Below are 23,647 nucleotides of genomic sequence, written 5' to 3' on the forward strand. Positions count from 1 at the left end.
TTTCTCTCTCTGCAGAATACTGAACAACTGACATGTTGGTCTCTCTCTGCAGAATACTGAACAACTGACATGTTGGTCTCTCTCTGCAGAATACTGAACAACTGACATGTTGGTCTCCCCTCTCTCTCTGCAGAATACTGAACAACTGACATGTTGGTCTCTCTCTCTCTCTGCAGAATACTGAACAACTGACATGTTGGTCTCTCTCTGCAGAATACTGAACAACTGCCATGTTGGTCTCTCTCTGCAGAATACTGAACAACTGACATGTTGGTCTCCCTCTCTGTCTGCAGAATACTGAACAACTGACATGTTGGTCTCTCTCGCTCTCTGCAGAATACTGAACAACTGACATGTTGGTCTCCCTCTGCAGAATACTGACAACTGACATGTTGGTCTCCTCTCTCTCTGCAGAATACAGAACAACTGACATGTTGGTCTCTCTCTGCAGAATACTGAACAACTGACATGTTGGTCTCCTCTCTCCCTCTGCAGAATACTGAACAACTGACATGTTGATCTCTCTCTCCCCTGCAGAATACTGAACAACTGACATGTTGGTCTCCCTCTGCAGAATACTGAACAACTGACATGTTGGTCTCCCTCTCTCTCTGCAGAATACTGAACAACTGACATGTTGGTCTCCCTCTGCAGAATACTGAACAACTGACATGTTGGTCTCCTCTCTCTCTGCAGAATACTGAACAACTGACATGTTGGTCTCTCTCTCTCTGCAGAATACTGAACAACTGACATGTTGGTCTCTCTCTCTCTCTGCAGAATACTGACAACTGACATGTTGGTCTCTCTCTCTGCAGAATACTGACAACTGACATGTTGGTCTCCCTCTCTCTCTGCAGAATACTGAACAAATGACATGTTGGTCTCTCTGCAGAATACTGAACAACTGACATGTTGGTCTCCCTCTCTCTCTCTGCAGAATACTGAACAACTGACATGTTGGTCTCTCTCTGCAGAATACTGAACAACTGACATGTTGGTCTCTCTCTCTCTGCAGAATACTGAACAACTGACATGTTGGTCTCCTCTCTCTGCAGAATACTGAACAACTGACATGTTGGTCTCTCTCTGCAGAATACTGAACAACTGACATGTTGGTCTCTCTCTGCAGAATACTGAACAACTGACATGTTGGTCTCCTCTCTCTCTCTCTCTGCAGAATACTGAACAACTGACATGTTGGTCTCTCTCTGCAGAATACTGAACAACTGACATGTTGGTCTCTCTCTCTCTGCAGAATACTGAACAACTGACATGTTGGTCTCCCTCTCTCTGCAGAATACTGAACAACTGACATGTTGGTCTCTCTCTGCAGAATACTGAACAACTGACATGTTGGTCTCTCTCTCTCTCTCTCTGCAGAATACTGAACAACTGACATGTTGGTCTCCCTCTGCAGAATACTGAACAACTGACATGTTGGTCTCCCTCTCTCTCTGCAGAATACTGAACAACTGACATGTTGGTCTCCCCTCTCTCTGCAGAATACTGAACAACTGACATGTTGGTCTCCCTCTCTCTCTGCAGAATACTGAACAACTGACATGTTGGTCCCCTCTCTCTGCAGAATACTGAACAACTGACATGTTGGTCTCTCTCTGCAGAATACTGAACAACTGACATGTTGGTCTCTCTCTGCAGAATACTGAACAACTGACATGTTGGTCTCTCTCTGCAGAATACTGAACAACTGACATGTTGGTCTCTCTCTGCAGAATACTGAACAACTGACATGTTGGTCTCTCTCTGCAGAATACTGAACAACTGACATGTTGGTCTCTCTCTGCAGAATACTGAACAACTGACATGTTGGTCTCCCTCTGCAGAATACTGAACAACTGACATGTTGGTCTCCCTCTGCAGAATACTGAACAACTGACATGTTGGTCTCCCTCTGCAGAATACTGAACAACTGACATGTTGGTCTCTCTCTCTCCCTCTGCAGAATACTGAACAACTGACATGTTGGTCTCCCTCTGCAGAATACTGAACAACTGACATGTTGGTCTCCCTCTCTCTCTCTGCAGAATACTGAACAACTGACATGTTGGTCTCTCTCTCTCTCTCTGCAGAATACTGAACAACTGACATGTTGGTCTCTCTCTCTCTCTGCAGAATACTGAACAACTGACATGTTGGTCTCTCTCTCTCTCTGCAGAATACTGAACAACTGACATGTTGGTCTCCCTCTGCAGAATACTGAACAACTGACATGTTGGTCTCCCTCTCTCTCTGCAGAATACTGAACAACTGACATGTTGGTCTCTCTCTCTCTCTGCAGAATACTGACAACTGACATGTTGGTCTCCCTCTCTCTCTGCAGAATACTGAACAACTGACATGTTGGTCTCTCTCTCTCTGCAGAATACTGAACAACTGACATGTTGGTCTCTCTCTCTCTGCAGAATACTGAACAACTGACATGGTGGTCTCCCTCTCTCTGCAGAATACTGAACAACTGACATGTTGGTCTCTCTCTGCAGAATACTGAACAACTGACATGTTGGTCTCTCTCTCTCTGCAGAATACTGAACAACTGACATGTTGGTCTCTCTCTCTCTCTGCAGAATACTGAACAACTGACATGTTGGTCTCCCTCTCTCTGCAGAATAAAGAACAACTGACATGTTGGTCTCTCTCTCTCTGCAGAATACTGAACAACTGACATGTTGGTCTCCCTCTCTCTTTGCAGAATACTGAACAACTGACATGTTGGTCTCTCTCTACAGAATACTGAACAACTGACATGTTGGTCTCTCTCTCTCTGCAGAATACTGAACAACTGACATGTGGGTCTCTCTCTCGCTCTCTGCAGAATACTGACAACTGACATGTTGGTCTCTCTCTCTCTCTTTGCAGAATACTGACAACTGACATGTTGGTCTCCTCTCTCTCTGCAGAATACTGAACAACTGACATGTTTTCTCTCTCTGCAGAATACTGAACAACTGACATGTTGGTCTCTCTCTGCAGAATACTGAACAACTGACATGTTGGTCTCTCTCTGCAGAATACTGAACAACTGACATGTTGGTCTCCCCTCTCTCTCTGCAGAATCTGCAGAATACTGAACAACTGACATGTTGGTCTCTCTCTGCAGAATACTGAACAACTGACATGTTGGTCTCCCTCTCTCTGTCTGCAGAATACTGAACAACTGACATGTTGGTCTCTCTCTCTCTGCAGAATACTGAACAACTGACATGTTGGTCTCCCTCTGCAGAATACTGAACAACTGACATGTTGGTCTCCCTCTGCAGAATACTGAACAACTGACATGTTGGTCTCCCTCTCTCCCTCTGCAGAATACTGAACAACTGACATGTTGATCTCTCTCTCTCCCCCTGCAGAATACTGAACAACTGACATGTTGGTCTCCCTCTGCAGAATACTGAACAACTGACATGTTGGTCTCCCTCTCTCTCTGCAGAATACTGAACAACTGACATGTTGGTCTCCCTCTGCAGAATACTGAACAACTGACATGTTGGTCTCCCTCTCTCTCTGCAGAATACTGAACAACTGACATGTTGGTCTCTCTCTCTCTGAACAGACATACTGCAGAATACTGAACAACTGACATGTTGGTCTCTCTCTCTCTGCAGAATACTGACAACTGACATGTTGGTCTCTCTCTCTCTGCAGAATACTGACAAATGACATGTTGGTCTCCCTCTCTCTCTCTGCAGAATACTGAACAACTGACATGTTGGTCTCCCTCTCTCTCTGCAGAATACTGAACAAACTGACATGTTGGTCTCTCTGCAGAATACTGAACAACTGACATGTTGGTCTCTCTCTCTGCAGAATACTGAACAACTGACATGTTGGTCTCTCTCTGCAGAATCTGCAGAATACTGAACAACTGACATGTTGGTCTCCCTCTCTCTGCAGAATACTGAACAACTGACATGTTGGTCTCTCTCTGCAGAATACTGAACAACTGACATGTTGGTCTCTCTCTGCAGAATACTGAACAACTGACATGTTGGTCTCCCTCTCTCTCTCTGCAGAATACTGAACAACTGACATGTTGGTCTCTCTCTGCAGAATACTGAACAACTGACATGTTGGTCTCTCTCTCTCTGCAGAATACTGAACAACTGACATGTTGGTCTCCCTCTCTCTGCAGAATACTGAACAACTGACATGTTGGTCTCTCTCTGCAGAATACTGAACAACTGACATGTTGTCTCTCTCTCTCTCTGCAGAATACTGAACAACTCTCCCTCTGCAGAATACTGAACAACTGACATGTTGGTCTCTCTCTGCAGAATACTGAACAACTGACATGTTGGTCTCCCTCTCTCTCTGCAGAATACTGAACAACTGACATGTTGGTCTCTCTCTGCAGAATACTGAACAACTGACATGTTGGTCTCTCTCTGCAGAATACTGAACAACTGACATGTTGGTCTCTCTCTGCAGAATACTGAACAACTGACATGTTGGTCTCCCTCTGCAGAATACTGAACAACTGACATGTTGGTCTCCCTCTGCAGAATACTGAACAACTGACATGTTGGTCTCCCTCTGCAGAATACTGAACAACTGACATGTTGGTCTCTCTCTCTCCCTCTGCAGAATACTGAACAACTGACATGTTGGTCTCCCTCTGCAGAATACTGAACAACTGACATGTTGGTCTCCCTCTCTCTCTCTGCAGAATACTGAACAACTGACATGTTGGTCTCTCTCTCTCTCTCTGCAGAATACTGAACAACTGACATGTTGGTCTCTCTCTCTCTCTGCAGAATACTGAACAACTGACATGTTGGTCTCCCTCTGCAGAATACTGAACAACTGACATGTTGGTCTCCCTCTCTCTCTGCAGAATACTGAACAACTGACATGTTGGTCTCTCTGCAGAATACTGACAACTGACATGTTGGTCTCCCTCTCTCTCTGCAGAATACTGAACAACTGACATGTTGGTCTCGCTCTGCAGAATACTGAACAACTGACATGTTAGTCTCTCTCTCTCTGCAGAATACTGAACAACTGACATGTTGGTCTCCCTCTCTCTGCAGAATACTGAACAACTGACATGTTGGTCTCTCTCTGCAGTATACTGAACAACTGACATGTTGGTCTCTCTCTCTCCCTCTGCAGAATACTGACAACTGACATGTTGGTCTCCCTCTCGCTCTGCAGAATACTGAACAACTGACATGTTGGTCTCTCTCTGCAGAATACTGAACAACTGACATGTTGGTCTCTCTCTCTCTCTCTCTGCAGAATACTGAACAACTGACATGTTGGTCTCCCTCTGCAGAATACTGAACAACTGACATGTTGGTCTCTCTCCCTCTGCAGAATACTGAACAACTGACATGTTGGTCTCCCTCTGCAGAATACTGAACAACTGACATGTTAGTCTCTCTCTGAAGAATACTGAACAACTGACATGTTGGTCTCCCTCTCTCTGCAGAATACTGAACAACTGACATGTTGGTCTCCCTCTGCAGAATACTGAACAACTGACATGTTGGTCTCTCCCTCTCTCTCTGCAGAATACTGAACAACTGAAATGTTGGTCTCTCTCTCTCTGCAGAATACTGAACAACTGACATGTTGGTCTCCCCTTCCCCAGTGTGTCTCATTGGGACGGCAGGAAGCCTAGTGGTTAGAGTCTTGGACTAGTAACCGAAAGGTTTCAAGATCGAATCCCCCGAGCTGACAAGGTAAAAATCTGTCATTCTGCCCCTGAACAAGGCAGTTAACCTACTGTTCCTAGGCCGTCATTGTAAATAAGAATTTGTTCTTAACTGACTTGCCTAGTTATATAAAAATAAATAAATAAAAACCAGACAGCACTTACTCAAAGTGTTGTCAGATACAGGAAACAGACAGCACTTACTCAAAGTGTTGCTTGATGTGCTTCTCCTCTGCATACTTGGAGATACCATTGACAAATAAAGTGCGTTTCACCTAAAAAGAAGAGACAGAAACTATGATACGGTGGACTTTTCACATTGACTTGGTACTTGTGTGTGTGTGTGTGTGTGTGTGTGTGTGTGTGTGTGTGTGTGTGTGTGTGTGTGTGTGTGTGTGTGTGTGTGTTCATACCACCCACCAGATCGTCCTCTCTGTAGTGCATCTTGGAGGTGTGTGTGTGTGTGTGTGTGTTCATATCACCCACCAGATCGTCCTCTCTGTAGTGCATCTTGGAGGTGTGTGTGTGTGTGTGTGTGTGTGTGTGTGTGTGTGTGTGTGTGTGTGTGTGTGCGCTCATACCACCCACCAGATCGTCCTCTCTGTAGTGCATCTTGGAGGTGTGTCGTCTCATGCTGTACACGGTCAGCAACAGGTAGAGGAACGCAAAGGTGGTGTGGAGCCACAGCAACATATTACTGAGAGGAGAGAGAAACCCAGTTAGTCACAGCAGTATGTTACTGAGAGAGGAGATAAACCCAGTTAGTCACAGCAGTATGTTACTGAGAGAGGAGATAAACCCAGTTAGTCACAGCAGTATGTTACTGAGAGAGGAGATAAACCCAGTTAGTCACAGCAGTATGTTACTGAGAGGAGAGAGAAACCCAGTTAGTCACAGCAGTATGTTACTGAGAGGAGAGAAACTCAGTTAGTTACAGCAGTATGGTACTGAGAGGAGAGAGAAACCCAGTTAGTCACAGCAGTATGTTACTGAGAGGAGAGAGAAACCCAGTTAGTCACAGCAGTATGTTACTGAGAGGAGAGAAACCCAGTTAGTTACAGAAGTATGTTACTGAGAGAGGAGATAAACCCAGTTAGTCACAGCAGTATGTTACTGAGAGGAGAGAAACCCAGTTAGTTACAGCAGTATGGTACTGAGAGGAGAGAAACCCAGTTAGTCACAGCAGTATGTTACTGAGAGGAGAGACAGAGAAACCCAGTTAGTCACAGCAGTATGTTACTGAGAGGAGAGACAGAGAAACCCAGTTAGTCACAGCAGTATGTTACTGAGAGGAGAGAAACCCAGTTAGTCACAGCAGTATGTTACTGAGAGGAGAGAAACCCAGTTAGTCACAGCAGTATGTTACTGAGAGGAGAGAAACCCAGTTAGTTACAGCAGTATGTTACTGAGAGGAGAGAAACCCAGTTAGTCACAGCAGTATGTTACTGAGAGGAGAGAGAAACCCAGTTAGTCACAGCAGTATGTTACTGAGAGGAGAGAGAAACCCAGTTAGTCACAGCAGTATGTTACTGAGAGGAGAGAGAAACCCAGTTAGTCACAGCAGTATGTTACTGAGAGGAGAGAGAAACCCAGTTAGTCACAGCAGTATGTTACTGAGAGGAGAGAGAAACCCAGTTAGTCACAGCAGTATGTTACTGAGAGGAGAGAAACCCAGTTAGTCACAGCAGTATGTTACTGAGAGGAGAGAGAAACCCAGTTAGTCACAGCAGTATGGTACTGAGAGGAGAGAGAAACCCAGTTAGTCACAGCAGTATGTTACTGAGAGGAGAGAGAAACCCAGTTAGTCACAGCAGTATGTTACTGAGAGGAGAGAGAAACCCAGTTAGTCACAGCAGTATGTTACTGAGAGGAGAGAAACCCAGTTAGTCACAGCAGTATGTTACTGAGAGGAGAGAAACCCAGTTAGTTACAGAAGTATGTTACTGAGAGAGGAGATAAACCCAGTTAGTCACAGCAGTATGTTACTGAGAGGAGAGAAACCCAGTTAGTTACAGCAGTATGGTACTGAGAGAAGAGACAGAGAAACCCAGTTAGTCACAGCTGCAGCAGTATGTTACTGAGAGGAGATAAACCCAGTTAGTCACAGCAGTATGTTACTGAGAGGAGAGAAACCCAGTTAGTTACAGCAGTATGGTACTGAGAGAAGAGACAGAGAAACCCAGTTAGTCACAGCAGTATGTTACTGAGAGGAGAGAAACCCAGTTAGTCACAGCAGTATGTTACTGAGAGGAGAGAAACCCAGTTAGTCACAGCAGTATGTTACTGAGAGGAGAGAAACCCAGTTAGTCACAGCAGTATGTTACTGAGAGGAGAGACAGAGAAACCCAGTTAGTCACAGCAGTATGTTACTGAGAGGAGAGACAGAGAAACCCAGTTAGTCACAGCAGTATGTTACTGAGAGAGGAGAGAAACCCAGTTAGTCACAGCAGTATGTTACTGAGAGAGGAGAGAAACCCAGTTAGTCACAGCAGTATGTTACTGAGAGAGGAGAGAAACCCAGTTAGTCACAGCAGTATGTTACTGAGAGGAGAGAAACCCAGTTAGTTACAGCAGTATGGTACTGAGAGAAGAGACAGAGAAACCCAGTTAGTCACAGCAGTATGTTACTGAGAGGAGAGACAGAGAAACCCAGTTAGTCACAGCAGTATGTTACTGAGAGGAGAGAAACCCAGTTAGTCACAGCAGTATGTTACTGAGAGGAGAGAAACCCAGTTAGTCACAGCAGTATGTTACTGAGAGGAGACAGACACCAACCATTCCTACTAAAATTAGAGCAATATGTCCAATCAAAAACACAAAATATATAATCATATATATACAGTGGGGCAAAAAAGTATTTAGTCAGCCACCAATTGTGCAAGTTCTCCCACTTAAAAGATGAGAGGCCTGTAATTTTCATCATAGGTACACTTCAACTATGACAGACAAAATGAGAAAAAAAAAATCCAGAAAATCACATTGTAGGATTTTTAATGAATTTATTTGCAAATTATGATGGAAAATAAGTATTAGTCTGACTAAATCAATGGAAGGCAGAGAAAGTGGTCAAGAACCTGGAAAAAAGCATTGTGTCAGCGAGTCTGGATGCTGTGAGAGAATCAAGGCTAACTGACAGGCTCAACGTCCTCTTTCTCCTCGAATACGGAGGACAGAACAACAATACAGAAGTAAGACGGTAAGATGGATATCGATGTTAAGACGTGACGTAGTATTTTCAGATTTTAGTATTCGGCTTTTTACATATTCGTTGCAAAATTCCTGTTCTGTTGAAACGATTCTCACACAAAAAAAACAAGTGAAATGTGACCGGAACACAGAGCACAGCAAGATCTTTATTTCCAAAGCCGTTTTACATTTAATTCAGCTCGTCGTGCATAATAAGGTTTTTGTTTGTTTTTTTGCGCCGGGTGTAAACAACTTTAAAGACGACCACCACAACGTGTCAACAGAATTCTGTGCTTATTATCGGTTACAACAACAAAAAATATCTGACATTTTAAATATAATATTAACGAAATGTTTGAATTTTTTTATTTATCCGTTATTTTACCAGGTAAGTTGACTGAGAACACGTTCTCATTTGCAGCAACGACCTGGGGAATAGTTACAGGGAGAGGAGGGGGATGAATGAGCCAATTGTAAACTATTAGGTGACCGTGATGGTTTGAGGGTCAGATTGGGAATTTAGCCAGGACACCAGGGGTTAACACCCCTACGATAATGCCATGGGATCTTTAATGACCTCAGAGAGTCAGGGCACCCGTTTAACGTCCTATCCGAAAGACGGCACCCTACACAGGGCAGTGTCCCCAATCACTGCCCTGGGGCATTGGGATATTTTTTTAGACCAGAGGAAAGAGTGCCTCCTACTGGCCCTCCAACACAACTTCCAGCAGCATCTGGTCTCCCATCCAGGGACTGACCAGAACCAACCCTGCTTAGCTTCAGAAGCAAGCCAGCAGTGGTATGCAGGGTGGTATGCAGAGTGGTATGCAGAGTGGTATGTAGTGGCATGCAGGGTGGTATGTAGGGTGGTATGCAGGGTGGTATGCAGGGTGGTATGTAGGGTGGTATGCAGGGTGGTATGCAGGGTGGTATGCAGGGTGGCATGCAGGGTGGTATGCAGGGTGGCATGTAGGGTGGTATGCAGGGTGGTATGCAGGGTGGTATGCAGGGTGGTATGCAGGGTGGTATGCAGGGTGGTATGCTGCTGGCATACATTTTAAGAGAAAGACGCCACTCAACAATTCAGAACATGAAGATTCATATTGGTCAAGGTAAAATGTTATTGATTGGCTGAAAGCCGTGGTATATCATACTGAATAGCACGGGTATGACAACAACAACAACAACAACACAACATTTACTGTTCGGATAACGTTGGTAACCAGTTTATAAAAGCAATAAGGCACCTCTGGGGTTTGTGATATATGGCCAATATACCACGACTAAGGGCTGTGTCCAGGCGGTACCCCTGAGGTGCCTTATTGCTTAATTAGAACACAAGGAAGTTCATGTATCCCCACCATCACCCTACAATGAAGAAACAGTCATGGAGAAGCACTCACTTGGCATCCAGATTGGCTATAGTGGTACGCCCAAAACTGTAGGCATTGTTTTCTGTGTGGGGGGAAAAAAAAAGAAGAGATTATATTTTACTTCATGGTTAACCTAGTACACAGTAGAATAATAGGACATTATGGTCTGTTGAAGCAGCTAGTCCTTCTATTTCTACAATTGGGACCTAGAATGGGAATGTACGTTATAGTTCATTCTATGATTGGGTTCTAGAATGGGAATGTACGTTATAGTTCATTCTATGATTGGGTTCTAGAATGGGAATGTACGTTATAGTTCATTCTATGATTGGGTTCTAGAATGGGAATGTACGTTATAGTTCATTCTATGATTGGGTTCTAGAATGGGAATGTATGTTATAGTTCATTCTATGATTGGGTTCTAGAATGGGAATGTACGTTATAGTTCATTCTATTTCTATGGGTGGGTTGGAGGCTCATGTGTTTTTAGAGGAGCAGGAGGTTTCCTATTATATCAAGGTGAGGAAATTAATCCACAAGGCGCTGATGAGAAGAATTTGACTCATGTGATACACAGAATATATATTTTAAATGGCCAGTCTGGCCAGCATGACCACAGCTATTTCTACACAGAGGATATTGATAGTAATTACATCTAATATCAAATAGTCTGCCCTTGTACATCAAGCCGCCTCGCCCTAGAGGAGCAGCCGCCTCTCCCTAGAGGAGCAGCCGCCTCTCCCTAGAGGAGCAGCCGCCTCTCCCTAGAGGAGCAGCCGCCTCTCCCTAGAGGAGCAGCCGCCTCGCCCTAGAGGAGCAGCCGCCTCACAGCCGCCTCTCCCTAGAGGAGCAGCCGCCTCACAGCCGCCTCTCCCTAGAGGAGCAGCCGCCTCACAGCCGCCTCTCCCTAGAGGAGCAGCCGCCTCACAGCCGCCTCTCCCTAGAGGAGCAGCCGCCTCACAGCCGCCTCTCCCTAGAGGAGCAGCCGCCTCTCCCTAGAGGAGCAGCCGCCTCGCCCTAGAGGAGCAGCCGCCTCGCCCTAGAGGAGCAGCCGCCTCGCCCTAGAGGAGCAGCCGCCTCTCCCTAGAGGAGCAGCTGCCTCACAGCCGCCTCTCCCTAGAGGAGCAGCCGCCTCGCCCTAGAGGAGCAGCCGCCTCGAGGAGCAGCCGCCTCTCCCTAGAGGAGCAGCCGCCTCGCCCTAGAGGAGCAGCCGCCTCGCCCTAGAGGAGCAGCCGCCTCTCCCTAGAGGAGCAGCCGCCTCACCTTAGAGGAGCAGCCGCTCGCCCTAGAGGAGCAGCCGCCTCACAGCCGCCTCGCCCTAGAGGAGCAGCCGCCTCGCCCTAGAGGAGCAGCCGCCTCACAGCCGCCTCGCCCTAGAGGAGCAGCCGCCTCGCCCTAGAGGAGCAGCCGCCTTACAGCCGCCTCGCCCTAGAGGAGCCGCCGCCTCGCCTAGAGGAGCAGCCGCCTCGCCCTAGAGGAGCAGCCGCCTCGCCCTAGAGGAGCAGCCGCCTCGCCCTAGAGGAGCAGTCGCCTCGCCCTAGAGGAGCAGCCGCTCTCCCTAGAGGAGCAGCCGCCTCACAGCCGCCTCTCCCTAGAGGAGCAGCCGCCTCGCCCTAGAGGAGCAGCCGCCTTGAGCAGCCGCCTCCCTAGAGGAGCAGCCGCCTCACCTTAGAGGAGCAGCCGCCTCGCCCTAGAGGAGCAGCCGCCCCGCAGCTGCCTCGCCCTAGAGGAGCAGCCGCCTCGCCCTAGAGGAGCAGCCGCCTCACAGCCGCCTCGCCCTAGAGGAGCAGCCGCCTCGCCCTAGAGGGAGCCGCCTCACAGCCGCCTCACCCTAGAGGAGCAGCCGCCTCGCCCTAGAGGAGCAGCCACCTTACAGCCGCCTCGCCCTAGAGGAGCGCCGCCTCGCCCTAGAGGAGCAGCCGCCTCGCCCTAGAGGAGCAGCCGCCTCGCCCTAGAGGAGCAGCCGCCTCGCCCTAGAGGAGCAGTCGCCTCGCCCTAGAGGAGCAGCCGCCTCTCCCTAGAGGAGCAGCCGCCTCACAGCCGCCTCTCCCTAGAGGAGCAGCCGCCTCGCCCTAGAGGAGCAGCCGCCTCGCCCTAGAGGAGCAGCCGCCTCTCCCTAGAGGAGCAGCCGCCTCACCTTAGAGGAGCAGCCGCATCGCCCTAGAGGAGCAGCCGCCGCAGCTGCCTCGCCCTAGAGGAGCAGCCGCCTCGCCCTAGAGGAGCAGCCGCCTCGCCTAGAGGAGCAGCCGCCTCACAGCCGCCTCGCCCTAGAGGAGCAGCCGCCTCGCCCTAGAGGAGTAGCCGCCTCACAGCCGCCTCACCCTAGAGAAGCAGCCGCCTCGCCCTAGAGGAGCAGCCGTCTCGCCCTAGACGAGCTGGAGATATGCTCCTGCCCTATGGACTCAGACAAGGCTACTTTCTCACTTACTTGTATTTGCCTCCACTTTGATGTTTCACGTGACGACAAGATGGAAAAATCACATGATATAACCCTTGAGTCATCAGAGTTGAAATAGATACAATTCAATCTATAATAATAACCTCAAAGTCCTAAAACCCCACTATCCAGACTAAAGGACTTCTGAAGTGAGGGATTTCTGATGACTACTAGAGATACGTCTCAAATGACACCCTATTCCTCTGAAGTGCACTACTTTAGACCAGGACCCACAGGGATACCCACAGGGACATAGGGAAATAGAGCCCTGATCTAAAGTAGTGCACTACATAGGGGATAGAGGACACCACCAGTCCAGTGTTAGTCTCAAGTATTCCTGAAGTCCCACCCCCTAAACCCCACTCACCCAATAGATTTCCTGAGAAGTTGACGGGCAGGACTATGGCCACTGAGAGCACGCCCACCACCACCAGCAGACCAATGATGTGCCTCTGGAAGGAGAGGTAGTGTACTGCATCCTCCCCACACTTTTCCCTGATCTCCTCATCCCTGGAGAGGGAGAGAAACAGACAGACAGAGAGGAGAAAGACAGACAGAAAGAGAGGAGAGAGACAGACACAAAGAGAGGACAGACAGACAGAGGAGAGAGACAGACAGACAGAGAGGAGAGAGACAGAGAAAGAGAGAGGAGAGGAGGGAGACAGAGAGGAGAGAGACAGACAGACAGACAGAGAGGAGAGAGACAGAGAAAGAGAGAGGAGAGGAGGGAGACAGAGAGGAGAGAGACAGACAGACAGAGAGGAGAGAGACAGAGAAAGAGAGAGGAGAGGAGGGAGACAGAGAGGAGAGAGACAGACAGACAGAGAGGAGAGAGAGACAGAGGAGAGAGACAGACAGACAGAGAGGAGAGAGAGACAGAGGAGAGAGACAGAGACAGAGAGGAGAGAGACAGAGAAAAGAGAGAGGAGAGGAGGGAGACAGAGAGGAGAGAGACAGACAGACAGAGAGGAGAGAGACAGAGAAAGAGAGAGGAGAGGAGGGAGACAGAGAGGAGAGAGACAGACAGACAGAGAGGAGAGAGACAGAGAAAGAGAGAGGAGAGGAGGGAGACAGAGAGGAGAGAGACAGACAGACAGAGAGGAGAGAGACAGAGAAAGAGAGAGGAGAGGAGAGGAGAGAGACAGACAAACAGAGAGGAGAGAGACAGAGAAAGAGAGAGGAGAGGAGAGGAGAGAGACAGACAAACAGAGAGGAGAGAGAGACAGACAGACAGAGAGGAGAGAGAGACAGACAGAGAGGAGAGAGACAGACAAACAGAGAGAGGAGAGAGACAGAGAAAGAGAGAGGAGAGGAGGGAGACAGAGAGGAGAGAGACAGACAGACAGAGAGGAGAGAGACAGAGAAAGAGAGAGGAGAGGAGGGAGACAGAGAGGAGAGAGACAGACAGACAGAGAGGAGAGAGAGACAGAGAGAGAGACAGACAGACAGAGAGGAGAGAGAGACAGAGGAGAGAGACAGAGACAGAGAGGAGAGAGACAGAGAAAGAGAGAGGAGAGGAGGGAGACAGAGAGGAGAGAGACAGACAGACAGAGAGGAGAGAGACAGAGAAAAAGAGAGAGGAGAGGAGGGAGACAGAGAGGAGAGAGACAGACAGACAGAGAGGAGAGAGACAGAGAAAAGAGAGAGGAGAGGAGGGAGACAGAGAGGAGAGACAGACAGACAGAGAGGAGAGAGACAGAGAAAAGAGAGAGAGGAGAGGAGAGGAGAGAGACAGACAAACAGAGAGGAGAGAGACAGAGAAAGAGAGAGGAGAGGAGAGGAGAGAGACAGACAAACAGAGAGGAGAGAGAGACAGACAGACAGAGAGGAGAGAGAGACAGACAGAGAGGAGAGAGACAGACAGAGAGGAGAGAGACAGACAGAGAGGAGAGAGACAGACAGACAGGAGAGAGACAGACAGAGAGGAGAGAGACAGACAGAGAGGAGAGAGACAGACAGAGAGGAGAGAGACAGACAGAGAGGAGAGAGAGAGAGAAAGAGAGAGATTTAGCTTTTATTTAACCAGGAAAGTCCCTTTGAGGCAGAGCAGACCTCTGAACAGTCAAATTGACAGTTTGTTTGTTAACACACACACACACACACACACCTAAATTCCAACTCACACACATTCTCCCTTCCTTGCTGTCCCATGCCCGCACCCAAAACTTTATTGGAGACTCACTTTATGCGGAAGATGGCGGTTAACCAGGAGCAGAAGCCCTGAAGAGAGATGAGACTTTAGGTTAGAGCTAGTTAGAACCGTAGATTACAGGTTATTATCCAATTGGGGGAAATTCTTCGAGCAACGTAAGTGACCCGATTAAAACTCAAAATGTCAAGGTTCTCCCGAGCTGTATCCTGCAGTGGGGTCAATTCCATTTCAATTCCAATCAATTCAGAACATAAATCAAATTCTAATTCCACAAATTCTAATTCCACAAATTCTAATTCCACAAATTCTAATTCCACAAATTCTAATTCCACAAATTCTAATTCCAAAAAGCATTGAAGAGAATTTACATTTCAGTGTAGTTCCTGAATTGAAAAGAAATTGGCCCGTAACCTCGGTATCCTGTTCTCTGGTACAATGTACACTTGGTCAGCAGTTTCAAAGTAATGCTGACAATAGGACGAAATCAACGACGTGGTTCTCTCAGCTTACTCTCTTAAAGATGCACTCTCAAACGGTTGTATAATTTCAGTCGGTAGTTTTAAAAGTGGTGTTCAGAAGCCTAAAGTGGTAACCGTTTTTTGTTGTTGTTGTTGTCTACTACATCATCCATTTGTCTACTACATCATCCATTTGTCTACTACATCATCCATTTGTCTCCTACATCATCCAGTTGTCTCCTACATCATCCAATTGTCTACTACATCATCCATTTGTCTACTACATCATCCATTTGTCTACTACACCATCCATTTGTCTACTACACCATCCTTTTGTCTACTACATCATCCATTTGTCTACTACATCATCCAATTGTCTACTACATCATCCATTTGTCTACTACATCATCCATTTGTCTACTACATCATCCATTTGTCTACTACATCATCCATTTGTCTACTACATCATCCATTTGTCTACTACATCATCCAATTGTCTCCTACATCATCCAATTGTCTCCTACATCATCCATTTGTCTCCTACATCATCCAATTGTCTACTACATCATCCAATTGTCTACTACATCATCCAATTGTCTACTACATCATCCAATTGTCTACTACATCATCCAATTGTTTACTACATCATCCGATTGTTTACTACATCATCCGATTGTTTACTACATCATCCATTTGGTGTGACATGTTACGAATTTGTTGTGCTTAAGAGTGCATCTTTAACATGTATTCACTAACTAAGTGGTTCTGGATAAGAGCGTCTGCTAAATGACTGAAATGTACGACAAGATTTTTCTCCCAAACAAGTTTTCCTGTTTGTAGTGAAGTCCCTACTGTGGTTGCTCCACACCCCACAACCCCTGATCCCAGTAAAAACAGGAAGTGGTACTTACAGTGTCTCTCTGCTCAAAGTCCACTGAGCTGGAGACAGAGGTCAGGCGTTCGTAGCGATCGGGTAGCTCCGACGTCATGGCAGACGCCACACTGCACACACACAATGTTAAAAAGATAGAACTAGCATTAGCCTGATGCTTCCCAACAACAAACCTGATGGAGAATAGCATTAGCCCAGCATTAGCCTGACGCTTCCCAACAACAAACCTAATGGAGAATAGCATTAGCCTAGCATTAGCCTGACGCTTCCCAACAACAAAACTGATGGAGAATAGCATTAGCCTAGCATTAGCCTGACGCTTCCCAACAACAAACCTGATGGAGATAGCATTAGCCTAGCATTAGCCTGGCACTCCCCAACAACAAACCTGATCTCAAATAGTTAGTTAGGCTGACATCAGTACAGTATCAACAGTGTGTTTATTACATATTAATTAGTTCAGTGGCCACACATGCAGTAGGGCTCTGAAATGGGCTGGAGAGGTTGGTTCTGGGCTGTATCCACACTGCTGTACCTCAGGCGTCTGTAGAGTTGGCATCAATCTATCCATTCAGTCAATTCAGGAAGTAAACTTACACTCCAATTTCAGTTTATTTCCTGAATTGAATGTCTTTGACCCAAAACCTGGGAGACGGGGCTGGGGTTTGAGTGTACGGTTGGCCTAGTGCTCACGCACCAGTCAGTGAGACAACAATCACCCAGAACAAACCTCAGCACCATGTCATTCAGTTGGAGGATTCTAGAGATACACAAACTCTCTGACACCTTGTTAAGATGACAGAGATTGGAAGGAAAAGCAATGAAGGCCCCCACAAGAGAGACAGAGACACAGAGACAGACAGAGAGAAAGGGGAGGACATTCACAAAGACAACAGAAGAACCTGAGTGTAAAATCATTGAGACACATAACAATAAAAGATGCCAACCACCCCCACACCCCCCCCCCCACCCCCCACGGATCAACCAGCAGAGCTTTCAGGTCCTACAGCTCATACACTGATACACATGCGTTTTGACTCCCAGAACTAGACCAGATTGAAGCTCTTTTATCTCATATTCTTCATCAGGCAGCCCCCTTTAGCCCGGGTCCCCAGATCTGATTGTGCCGATGGTATGTCAATGATCATAGGAGTTCACAAGACAACATAAACAGACCTGGGCCCAGGCTACTATTCCCCTGGTCTCCATTAGCAATGTCCAGTGTAAAACTAGATTAAAGGATGACATCACCCAGAGCTCTTTGAGGTCTCTAATGGAATGGGGGGGGTGGGGGCACCCACAATGGCTATAACTCAATAAACGTCCATAGAAGACCTCAGAGAGCTAGGGGTAGGTGTCTTGTCTAGTGCAGAAACACAGAACCACCACAGACTGATACAGGAGCTGAGGGTAGGTAGGGATAACCAGTCAGGACTCAGGAGCTTGACGGCGTCTACACAACCACAGGGTGAGGTGAGGTGTGTAGTTACTAGTTACCGTACCTCTCCACCCTGTAGGTATCATGCCTGCTGGGCACCTCATGCGGTGCGCTTATACAGGACGACAGGAGAGACATTCTGCTTCTCAGAGAGGTCAATGATGACACAGAGATTAGCATATAGAGCTGATTAGTTAGTTAGGGAGAGAGAACATACAGCAACAGAGTTATAGGTGTAAAATGGAGAGAGAAAGAGACAGAGACAGAGAAACAGAGAGAGAGAGAGAGTCACAGAGAGAGAGACACAGAGAGAGAGAGACACAGAGAGAGAGAGAGACACACAGAGAGAGACAAAGAGAGAGAGAGACAAGAGAGAGAGACAAAGAGACAGAGAGACAGAGAGACAGAGAGACAGAGACAGAGAGAGACAGAGAGAGAGACAGAGAGAGACAGAGAGAGAGAGACAAACGCAGACCAACGCCAAATTCATGAGAAGTTGAATGGAAGTTGAATGGATTAGAAAAAGCTATAAAGGACAATCAAAATTCATTGGACTTCCCAATTACTGACCAGGAGCTCTATAAGAAGCTTCAGGCTCTCAAATTTAAAAAGCATGCGGACCTGATGGCATCCTAAATGAGATGCTCAAACTCACTAGTGCAACATTTCAATTGGCTATATTAAAACTGTTTAATTTGATCCTGAGTGTAGGTTATTTCCCTGACATCTGGAATCAAGGACTCATAACCCCAATCTTTTAAAAACAATGTCTTGTGTATTGGATTATACCAAAACATCACACGACTGATCATATTTACACCCTACACACCCTGATAGATGTTGTCCACCAAAAATAAACATGTCCACCAAAATAATACCAAAATATACGCTTGCTTTATGGATTTCCAAAAGCATTTGATTCTATTTGGCATACAGGACTGTTCTACAAAGTTATTGAAAGTGGTGTAGGGGTAAAACATATGACATAATTAAATCAAATGTTTACTGGCAATAAGTACAGCATTAAAATTGGCATATGACATGTATTTAATTATGTTTACTGGCAATACGTGCAGCAGAACCAGGGGCGGGGCCTTCGCCAGGGTTGCAATCTGAGCCCTACACTCTTCAATATTTACATCAACGAATTAGCCACTATTCTAGACAAATCCTCAGCCCCTGAGTGTTGGTCTCCACAATTCAGAAGTTAAATGCCTACTCTTCACAGATGACCTATGCCTTCTGTCACCCACAGCACATGGCCTTACAGCAGAGCCTGGACCTGCTAGAGCAGTACTGCCAGACCTGGGCCCTGGCAGTAAACCCCCACAGCACATGGCCTACAGCAGAGCCTGGACCTGCTAGAGCAGTACTGCCAGACCTGGGCCCTGGCAGTAAACCCCACAGCACATGGCCTACAGCAGAACCTGATTTTCCAGAGCAGTACTCCAGACCTGGGCCCTGGCAGTAAACCCCTCAAAAGCAGAGCCAACATACAGTGCCTTGCAGAAAGTATTCGGCCCCTTTGAACTTTGCGACCTTTTGCCACATTTCAGGCTTCAAACATAAAGATATAAAACACAATCATGTGAAGTGGAACGACATTTATTGGATATTTGTAACTTTTTTAACAAATCAAAAACTGAAAAATTGGGCGTGCAAAATTATTCAGCCCCTTTACTTTCAGTGCAGCAAACTCTCCAGAAGTTCAGTGAGGATCTCTGAATGATCCAATGTCTGACCTAAATGACTAATGATGATAAATACAATCCACCTGTGTGTAATCAAGTCTCCGTATCAATGCTCCTGCACTGTGATAGTCTCAGAGGTCCGTTAAAAGCGCAGAGAGCATCATGAAGAACAAGGAACACACCAGGCAGGTCCGAGATTCTGTTGTGGAAGTTTAAAGCCAGGTTTGGATACAAAAAGACTTCCCAAGCTTTAAACATCCCTGGATATGCATTTTTGCAACGATAATATTGAAATGGAAGGATGTATCAGACCACTGCAAATCTGGAACCAAGACCTGGCCGTCCCTCTCAAACTTTTCAGCTCATACAAGGAGAAGACTGATCAGAGATGCAGCCAAGAGGCCCATGATCACTCTGGATGAACTGCAGAGATCTACAGCTGAGGTGGGAGACTCTGTCCATAGGACAACAATCAGTGTTTGCACAAATCTGGCCTTTATGGAAGAGTGGAAGAAGAAAGCCATTTCTTAAAGATATCCATAAAAAGTGCAGTTTAAAGTTTGCCACAAGCCACCTGGGGAGACACACCAAACATGGGAAGAATGCTTTGGTCAGATGAAACCAAAATTGAACTTTTGGCAACAATGCAAAACGTTATGTTTGGCGTAAAAAGCCTCACAGCTCATCACCCTGAACCATCATTCCACTGTCAAACATGGTGGTGGCAGCATCATGGTTTTGTCCTGGTTTTTCTTCAGCAGTGACAGGGAAGATCTTAAAGTTGATCCAGAGTGATGGATGGGGCCAAATACAGGACCATTCTGATCAGAAAACCTGATGGAGTCTGCAAAGACCTTAGAGGGACGGCCAGATTTGTCTTCCAGATTTGACAGTGGTCAAAACTCCTTCCATTTCAATGGAATGGTTCAAAAATAAACATATCCAGGATGTTTAAATGGCCAAATCTTTTGTATCCAGACCTGAATCAAACAGAATCTCGGAAAGAACTGGTGTGCTGTTCTTCATGATGCTCTCCATCCTTTTAACCTCACTGAGACTATGAGCAGTTTTGCAGGTGGATTTATTGGAGACTTGATTACAGTCACAGGTGGATTGCAAATCATCATTGGTCATTTACCCCAACATTACATTCAGAGATCCTCACTGAACTAGGCGCTGGAGAGTTTGCTGCACTGTTAAGGGGGCTGAATAAAACGCCCAATTTTTCAGTTTTTGATTTGTTAAAAAGTTTGAAATATCCATTAAATGTCGTTCCACTTCATGATTGTGTCCCACTTGTTGTTGATTCTTCAAAAAATACAGTTGTATATCTTTATGTTTGAAGCCTGAAATGTGGCAAAGGCTCGCAAAGTTCAAGGGGGCCGAATACTTTCGCAAGGCACTGTATAATGATAGAAGATCCAGATCTCAGGAATTAGACCAAAGTTCTCTGCAAAATATATAGAGTACTGCACTCACTACAATTACTTAGGTTTAAAAATAAGCTCAACTGGACACCATAATGAAGGAGGCAGTGAAGCAGGAGGCAGTGAGGCAGAAAGGAACAGAGAATTCTATGCCAGGGCAAAAAAAATTCAAATTAAAATAAATACAAATTAAAAAACTCAATTGAATGTTTCACTGAACTAATTGCACTTCATGGCAGCGAGGTGTGGGGTCCACTTGCAAAACAAGATTTCACCAAATGGGACAAACACCCCATTGAAACTCCTGAATGCAGAGTTCTGTAAGTATCTCCTACAAGTCCGAGGAAAACTACAAACAATGGCTAATATCTACTAATAATAAAAAACTCAAAAATAGCAATTAAGTTTTGGAACATCTAAAATACAGTGACCCCTCTCATATCATTATCATTACCAAGCCCTGCAATGCCAAGAGCTGAGCAAATAAAAAAGTTGTTATTTAACCAGGCAAGTCAGTTAAGAACAAATTCTTATTTTCAATGACGGCCTAGGAACAGTGGGTTAACTGGCCTAGGAACAGTGGGTTAACTGGCTTAGGAACAGTGGGTTAACTGGTCTAGGAACAGTGGGTTAACTGCCTTGTTCAGGGGCAGAATGACAGATTTGTACCTTGTCAGCTCAGGGATTTGAACTTGCAACACTCTAACCACTAGGATACCCTGCCACCCCAATCAATCAAGATAAAGCCAAATTACAACACAATCAAAAACAAAACTACATTGCTTATTGGGAAACACAATCACAAAGCTAAATGCAGTGCTTTCTGGCTAAATGGACATTACACTGGATAACTATCTGACCATGGTTACTGATCAAAACCTTAGAAAAACTTGACAAGTACAGGCTCAGTGAGCACAGCCTTGCCATTGAAAGGGTAGACACAGGCTCCCTGTAGAGGAAAGGCTGTGCAACCACTGCACCACAGCAGAACCTGAGACAGAGCTGCATTTCCTGACAAAATGTCAAAAAATATAAAACAATTAGAGTGTCATTTCCCAAATTTAAAACCCTTATTCAAGGTTTCAAAGACCTCTCTGATGAGGATAGGCTACCATTCCTGTTGGAGGAGGACGCAGAGAGCTGTGGGTTGGCAGCGCACTACATTGCTGCCTGCCATAAGTTGAGGGACAGTGTCTGACAGACCAATCAACCTACACATGTCCTCTACTGTATACTTATTGCTATTGTTGAATGTATGGTTATTTTGACCCTTAGTTATTGTTGTTACTGTTGACAGAGAGAGACAGAGACAGAGAGACAGAGAGAGACACAGAGAGAGAGAGACACAGAGAAAGAGAGACAGAGAAAGAGACACAGAGAGAGAGACACAGAGAGAGAGAGACAGAGAGAGAGACAGACAGAGAGAGAGAGACACAGAGAAGAAGAGACAGAGAAAGAGAGACAGAGAGAGACAGACACAAGAGAGAAAGAGACACAGAAGAGAGACAGAGAGAGACACAGAGAGAGACACAGAAAAGAGAGACAGAGAGAGAGAGACAGAGAGAGAGAGAGAGACACAGAGAGAGAGACAGAGAGGGGGCACGGAAGAGGGCAGAGAGAGAGACAGAGAGAGAGAGAGAGACAGAAGAGGGAACAGAGACAGAGAGAGAGAGACAGAGAAGAGAGACAGAGAGAGGAGTCAGAGAGACAGCAGCAGGGATAAAACCGTGAAAGACCAGAAAGAAAGAGAGAACAGCAGGAGACAGGCTCGAACAAGAAAAGCCTGGCAGGAGAGAAGGAAAGAGAAAACCCACAACAGAGCTAGACAGGCTAACCCAACCCACACCAGCCTAGGTAGGAACAGATCCCAGCACCACAAGAGAGCTAAGACAGGCCAACCCAACCCACACCAGCCTAGGTAGGAACAGATCCCAGCACCACAAGAGAGCTAGACAGGCCAACCTAACCCACACCAGCCTAGGTAGGAAGGGAAGGAAGAGAGTTAGATTGGTTGAAAGAGAAGAAGCAGTGTGATACAATAAGAAGACATACTGTTTCTGTTCATCCAGACGGCTGTATCGCTGATTCTGTCTTCACAGAGAGAAAACAAAACAGAAATATAAAACAACATGGCGGAGGAGGTCAGCTCGGGATATTCCTGGAGGAGAAACCAGTGATCAACTGTTCAGGTTAAAAATAATAATAATAATAATAATCACAAAAATCAGGAAGATCAAATTCGTTTTCTCTTTTACAGTGACAGAGGACCTTCGACTGGGGTGAGATATACATATGAGAAACCTTTTCAAACAGCTGGACAAAAGTACAAATACGGCGGTGAGAAAACACAGGTGCTTTGCCTGAGTATTTTCTGGAAGGTAATAGTACCAAAAAGACCAGAACTCTACTCTGTAAATGGCTGCTAATATGGTGATGAGCAAACCAATCAAGACAGAAATACATTAAGCCTGGGACGTTAAGCCAAAATGGGATTCTGTCATTGTGCACGTCCTGCAGACATGCAGCTGGGTAAACAACAGGCCTATCTATGGAACACTGTGTCATTATCCACTTAGTAGAGCAGAGTTAGACAGGAGACAAACGGAGCCCCAGTCAGCACCCTCAGTCATGGGACTAATGTCTAGTCTCCTCATTCCCTACAGCGTTTCTCTCTCCATTCAAAAGTAGACCTTTGGCCTAGACCTCTCCCGCTGTCCCTCTCCCTGCCTCCCCTCCCTCGGTCCATCCGTCCCTCTCCTGCCTGCCTCCTCCCTCCTTCCTTGGGTCGGTCCTCGGTCGGTCCGTCCCTGCCTCCCCCTCCCTCGGTCCGTCCTGCCTCCCCCTCCCTCGGTCCGTCCTGTCCCCTCCCGGTGGTCCGTCCCTGCCTCCCCTCCTCGTCCGTCCCTGTCCCTCGGT

The 23,647-nt window shown here is 46.4% G+C and overlaps 1 protein-coding gene across 1 annotated transcript in view; it reads right to left on the bottom strand.

The window, feature by feature from the left end:
- LOC112247859 (CSC1-like protein 2) overlaps window positions 1–23,647 on the bottom strand; it is a gene marked incomplete in the record, with an annotated part of 175,688 nt that overhangs the window by 108,653 nt on the left and 43,388 nt on the right. The window contains 5 exon segments of the mRNA XM_042305631.1: window positions 5,882–5,952; window positions 6,266–6,374; window positions 10,267–10,318; window positions 12,665–12,679; window positions 13,041–13,183. Of these exon segments, the coding sequence (XP_042161565.1) occupies window positions 5,882–5,952; window positions 6,266–6,374; window positions 10,267–10,318; window positions 12,665–12,679; window positions 13,041–13,183 (390 nt within the window).

The sequence above is a fragment of the Oncorhynchus tshawytscha genome, linkage group LG24 (assembly GCF_018296145.1).
Source record: "Oncorhynchus tshawytscha isolate Ot180627B linkage group LG24, Otsh_v2.0, whole genome shotgun sequence".
NCBI classification, from domain to species: domain Eukaryota; kingdom Metazoa; phylum Chordata; class Actinopteri; order Salmoniformes; family Salmonidae; genus Oncorhynchus; species Oncorhynchus tshawytscha.